The sequence below is a fragment of the Marmota marmota genome, unplaced genomic scaffold (assembly GCF_001458135.2).
Source record: "Marmota marmota marmota unplaced genomic scaffold, marMar, whole genome shotgun sequence".
NCBI classification, from domain to species: Eukaryota; Metazoa; Chordata; class Mammalia; order Rodentia; family Sciuridae; genus Marmota; species Marmota marmota.
Window position 1 is genome coordinate 61,376,694 of NW_026000174.1, and position 6,069 is coordinate 61,382,762.

The 6,069-nt window shown below is 39.1% G+C and overlaps 1 protein-coding gene across 1 annotated transcript; it reads right to left on the reverse strand.

The window, feature by feature from the left end:
* Positions 1-451: 451 nt before the first annotated feature.
* Positions 452-5,009, reverse strand: LOC107135401 (olfactory receptor 5B3-like). Its single transcript, XM_048787905.1, has 2 exons — positions 4,743-5,009; positions 452-1,111 (listed from the first exon to the last, which is right to left on the reverse strand). The coding sequence occupies exons 1-2, from the start codon at positions 5,004-5,006 to the stop codon at positions 452-454; spliced, it is 924 nt and encodes a 307-aa protein (XP_048643862.1). The 5' UTR covers positions 5,007-5,009.
* Between the last annotated feature and the right edge of the window lie 1,060 nt (positions 5,010-6,069).

Genomic DNA, 6,069 nt, shown 5'->3' on the forward strand with positions numbered 1-6,069 from the left:
CTTTGGGAAACATTCTCACAGACACACACAGAGAAATGCTTCCCCAGCTATCTGGATATTCCTAGTATGGTCAAATTTACACAAAAGTAACTACCACAGTAGCCACTTTATGTTAATTCTGGCAATGGGCCGCGTTCTGTTCATGGGCTTCCACTCCACTTATTTTACATACATTCATAGTGACACAGTTTGAAAAAGCAGAGGAAACTTATTAAATTATCAATTTCCTCAATAAGCAAATGCCAAGATACCACTCACATTGCCACTCAGCTGTTGTGTTTCCACACGTTTCCCTTTAACCAGGCAGTAGATTTTGCAGTGGAAAATGTGTCACTTCAGGAATGTGCACTCAGCACAGGTTTTAATAAATGACACAGTACATTCAGGAGATCAGAGAAGAGGGAATGCAGGCCCTGTGCATCTCAAAGAGTGAAGGTCAGAATCGTATGGATTATTTTCCTTCCAGAAGAATTTTTGAGAATGCACTCTTGACCTCCGTGTTCCTGAGGCTGTAGACCACAGGGTTCAGCAGGGGGATGACCATGGTGTAGAAGACAGAGGCGATCTTGTCCATGTCCATGGAGTGACTGGAGCTGGGCTGTAAGTACATGAAGATAACAGTCCCATAGAAAATGGAGACTGCGGTGAAGTGGGAGGCACAGGTGGACATGGCCTTCCTATATCCTGCTCCTGAGCGCATCTTTAGGATGGTGATAAAAATGAACATGTAGGATATAAAGATAACGAAGAGAGCAAAAAAGATATTAAAGCTGGTGACATAAATAAGAACCAGTTCGCTAACATGTCTATCAGAACAAGAGAGAACCATGACTGCTGGAACATCACAGTAAAAGTGATGGACCACGTGAGACATACAGAAGGAGAGACTGAACGTGTTCCCAGTGTAGATGGAGGCATTCAGGAAACCACAGAAATAGCAGCCTATGACCAGATATGCACACACACTTGTGGTCATGGTGGTGGTGTAGTGCAAGGGCTTGCACACTGCTGCATAGCGGTCATAGGCCATTGAGGCCAAGAGGTAATTTTCCACAGTACCAAAGGCTCCAACAAAGAACATCTGAGCAGCACAAGCATTGTAGGAGATGACCTCATCTCCAAGAAAGAGCCCAGCCATGACCGTGGGAGTGACAGCTGAAGGGTAGCACAAGTCCACCAGAGACAGGTTACCCAGGAAAAAGTACATGGGAGTGTGGAGACGGGAGTCCAGGAGAATCAACAGGATCATCCCCAGGTTCCCAACCAGAGTGATGGTGTAGATGAGGAGCAAGGTCACAAAGAGGGGAAGCTGCATACGTGGGTCCTTGGTCAGTCCCAGCAGGATGAAGTGGGTCATTTCTGTCTTGTTCTCCATTTACATTGTCTGAAAATCTCTAGATCTTCTACAGCTATGAGGGGGGAAAAGCACAAAATGATAAAGAATTTCAATTGAAGAGGAAAAGTATAACTTCAAGGTATATTCTTTTATTGTATTCTTTCATTGTAGTAACAACCTGTACTTTGAGATTTTCCAGAAAAAAGCATAGGCTTTTGAAAATCAAATTTAGTGCTGTATGAAAGTCTAGAGTTACATACTGTGGAATCAGGCATCATAATGACTCAGAGCCCAATTTTAAATTTTTACATATTTATTATCTGAGATGTAAAATATTTAATAACTTAATAAAAATGATGTATGTGGCTGAAGCTATCTGTTGGTTCCCTTCTTCTGGGCTCAGTGAAAGGTGAGCTTCCATATCATTCACCCACCAAGAACTGCTATGGAAAATGTGAATTCACACTCTCCTCTCCATGGTGAGTTTGATTTTTTTGTTACATTCATGTAAATATTTGCCAGCAGATGTTGAGAAATATTAATAGTTGCGCAATGATTAATTGATAATTTCTGCTCTGGTCCCAGACCAACCTTTAACCCATGCTGATTGGTTCCTATATGTAACAGGTTATATTGAATTTAAATCAAATTGAAATTTGACTCAGGTTATCATTATGCCTGTATCCTTTGATTCAAATTCAGTGTTTGCAATTTCACAATGAACTGAGTCACTTCAAGTTTGTCTCTTACTGGAGGTACAAGAAACAAGCCAAGAAAAACCCTGAAGTTCAATGATTCTTCTTTCAATGACAGAATGGTCTGAAATGAATTAACAACATCTGAATTCCATTTTCAAGCTTTTCCCCATAGTCTCATGCTTATTATCACCCGCACATCTAAACACATTGACTGTGATGGCAGAAAGCATACAATTTAGACTAAGTTGAAGAAGGGTTTATCTCTTGAACCAGCACAGCACGTCTCTATGCATGGTAGATGTGGTGGGACAATCGGCAAGGTGAGAACATGTTTGGCCTGCACAGGAAATTGTGAGAGAAGTCATGTCACCTCATGGAGAAGAGAGAGAGCTTAGATTCCTAGAAGAAATTCACATCAGACTTAACCATTGGTCACCCAGAAATCACTGATCCCAAACCAGCTCCCCTGAGCATCCTGTTTCCATCTGCAAGATAAAAAAGTTAATGAGACCTTCTTAGTGAAACTAATATTAAAGAAAAGTCATGAGATCTACCTGTAAGAATTAAAGATGATAATATCTAAAGGAGGATAAACTGCAGGTAGTGGAGCACAGCCTCATGGGTACTAGCCATGGTGTTGTTATTGGGTCGGGATCGTGTCTTTTTGTGGGCTTGATCAGTATTCTTGTTGTCATTCAGGGTTTGAATCTGGAGTTTAGATTGAAACCTTTCTTCCCAAAGGGCCTTTGTTCCTGTGCTAGGACCAGTGAGATTCTCTGCCCTCCAATGTTTTTCAGTCTTTCTCTGCCCCAGCATATGAGTACTGCTGCTGCAATACCATGTGGGGCAATTTTACTAGAAATTTCTTCCTTGAAATCCATAATTTAGTTGAAATAAAAGAGTCCATTTCTCTTAAAACACATTCTTTCTCTCATACTGTTATTCCATAGCCACATTACAGAGACCCAGGGTTGAAAGTTCCCAGTTGATGGGTTATTTTTAGCTTTACATTGGTGAAAGTTCCATATTATACAATATTTTATTTGAATAGGTCCTTGAGTAGTAAAAAATATTTTCCAATTATTTATTTGAATTAAAAATTTTAAAAAATGTTTATGTAAAACTAACTAGTACCCCTTTCCAGTTTTTTTTCCCTCAGACTTTTGCAGCTTCAGTCCATAAGTCTGCTCCATGAAGATACTTGGTTGAAAATGTTAAACATTGTCACTTTCAGCATGTGCTATATTCTACAGCAAATGATAAGAGATTTACAAATAAATTATGCTAGTGTGATCACGTCAAAGGTAGATAGTACACAACTCTTACTTCAGTAAGTACACTGAGGATTTGAGACATTGTGTGATACTCTAAATTATGTGTATTATGAGAAAGACTCAAGACTCACAATTAAAGCCACATCAGAGAATAAGCCTGAGACAATGGTAAAAGAGCTCAAATGTAGTTCAGACCTCAGTATTTCAGTTAGAATCCTTTTGCAGTTTAAAGAAGAATCATTTCACTATCCTTGGTTGGTTGTTTGTATTTTAACCTCTAATGAGATATAAATCTATAGTAAATAAGTTAATGTCTTCCTATAACCCCCCAAAGCAACATCTTTTATTATTTTCAGTTTGGGGGAAAGAAGTGTGCTTTTTTATGAATCACAAATTTCTTATAATAGATATTTTGACATATATACTGTGGAGTTGTTCACCATTTTACATATATTTTTAAAGCTTCTTTTTTTCCAAATAGCTCATATTTGGTATAGCTACCCCACTGCTTTTGCATGAATTATACTTCTCACTTAAACATTTATGGAATATATAAGCTTACCAGTTTACTGAAGTAGTAAGATCAGTCAATCCAAAATAGCTCATCTTAAATCATAATACCAACAATGGAATATTGCATAAATGTTATTAGAAGATAGGTGTCTCTTTCTCAGGTAGTAGTCCAAAGTTTTCAACTTCTCTAAGAGATGCATGAAAAGAAGAGAATACTATTCACATGAATTGTTAAGAATCTACTCAAATTTTTCTGTGTCTTGGAAGGAACACTTATTAGTAAAATAAAAATGAAAGATTGTTTCACACAATTCATAGCTAGTGTCTATACATAACAAATAAGACAGGCCTTCAATGCATCTAATGAAGAGGCTATCATTTAAAAGTCAACCAATATTATTGATAACTTTAAGTATTTTCCTTTACCATGGCTGAAGGTCATAGCAAATCCTCAGGTCAGAAGAAGGCCTGAGGATGATGATCATTCAGATGACAAAACGGTGTTCGATGGCCTTGGCATACAGCATACAGAGTGTTCCCTTTAACACTGAGGCATTGGGATTTCAGAGGCAAACACATGGAGATCTGGAGAGAATTATGGAAACTTGGAGATCTCTGGAGATTTCTCCTGTGAGACTAACTGTATCTCCTGATCCTACTTTGGTAGGGAAGAAGCAATTAAACTGCCTGTAGGGATCAAGCTGGTTAGTACATTTTTAATATATAAATGAAAAAGCCACAGACATAGCAGCCTATGATCAGCTCAATACACACACGTGTCGTCATGGTGGTGGTGTAGTGCAGGGGCTTGCACACTGCTGCATAGCGATCATAGGCCATTGAGGCCAGCAGGAAATTTTCCACAGTAGCAAAGGCTACAAAAAAGAACATCTGAGCAGCACGAGCACCATAGGAGATGACCTCATCTCCAGGAAGAAGCCCAGCCATGACCGTGGGAGTGACAGCTGAAGAGTAGCACAAGTCCACCAGAGACAGGTTGCCCAGGAAAAAGTACATGGGAGTGTGGAGACGGGAGTCCAAGACAATCAACAGGATCATCCCCAGGTTCCCAGCCAGAGTCATGGTGTAGATGAGGAGGAAGGTCACAAAGAGGGGAAGCTGCAGACCTGGGTCCTTGGTCAGTCCCAGCAGAATGAAGTGTGTCACTGCTGTCCTGTTCTCCATCAATGTTATCTGAGAATCTCTAGTTGGTTTACAGCCTTAAGAAAAAAAGGGACTCAAATGTTAAAGAAATTAAATTGAATCAGAAAGTATAAGATATATTCTTTCTTTGTAGCAACAACACGTACTTCAAGATTCTCCAGAAAATGCGTGGACTTGTAACCAAATTTGCTGTGTCAGTGATAGACAGGGTTATCCACTTTCGAATCTCAGGAATCATAATGGATAGTTTACCCTATTTTACTATTTTTATATATTTGTTAACCGATCCATCCACAATTTAATACTTGACCAAAAGGACTTGTCTGGATGGGTCTGTCTGCCTGTGCTCTTCTCCTGATTTTTGTTGATCACCTGCCAAGAACTGCTTTAGGTACATTGTACGTGTATTCATGATCTTCTATCACCAGGATTTTGAGTTTGGTTACTTGTTACACTCATGTAAACTATGAAGCATACAAGGTTGAGAAATTTCTTATTCACACAAGAATATTGTGTGAATAAGAATATATTCACACAAGAATATTTGCTCATCTCTGCTCTGGACCCAGACCAGCCTGTAATCCATAATGAGTGGTTTCTATGTGTAATGATCTACACTGAATTTAAATCCAACGGAATTGACTCAATTTGCAACACCCCTGGTCTGCTTGGTTTAACCTCAGTGTTTGAGATTTCCTCAGGGACTTAAGTGATGGATTAGGTGACAGATTCATCTTCTTCTCCATATTTGACTCTCACTGGATGGTATACAAACAAGTAAATAAAAATCCATAACATTGAATAAAAATTCTTCAGTGAATGAAAATTGTTTCAATCACAAAATGGTTCTGATTGAACCAACAATCTGAATTGCACATTAACCCCGCCACATACACTTGCATGCTTAATGTCACCTGCACATCTCTTCATGTTGGCTGTGTTGTGGCTAAAATCATAAATTCTAATTTAGTTGAAGAGTTTAATTCTTGACAAATACGACATCTCTATATGTGTTAGCTGTGGTGGGATATCTGGGGTGGATGGAGCATGCTCAGCCTGCAGAGGTGATTCTGAATGCAGACAT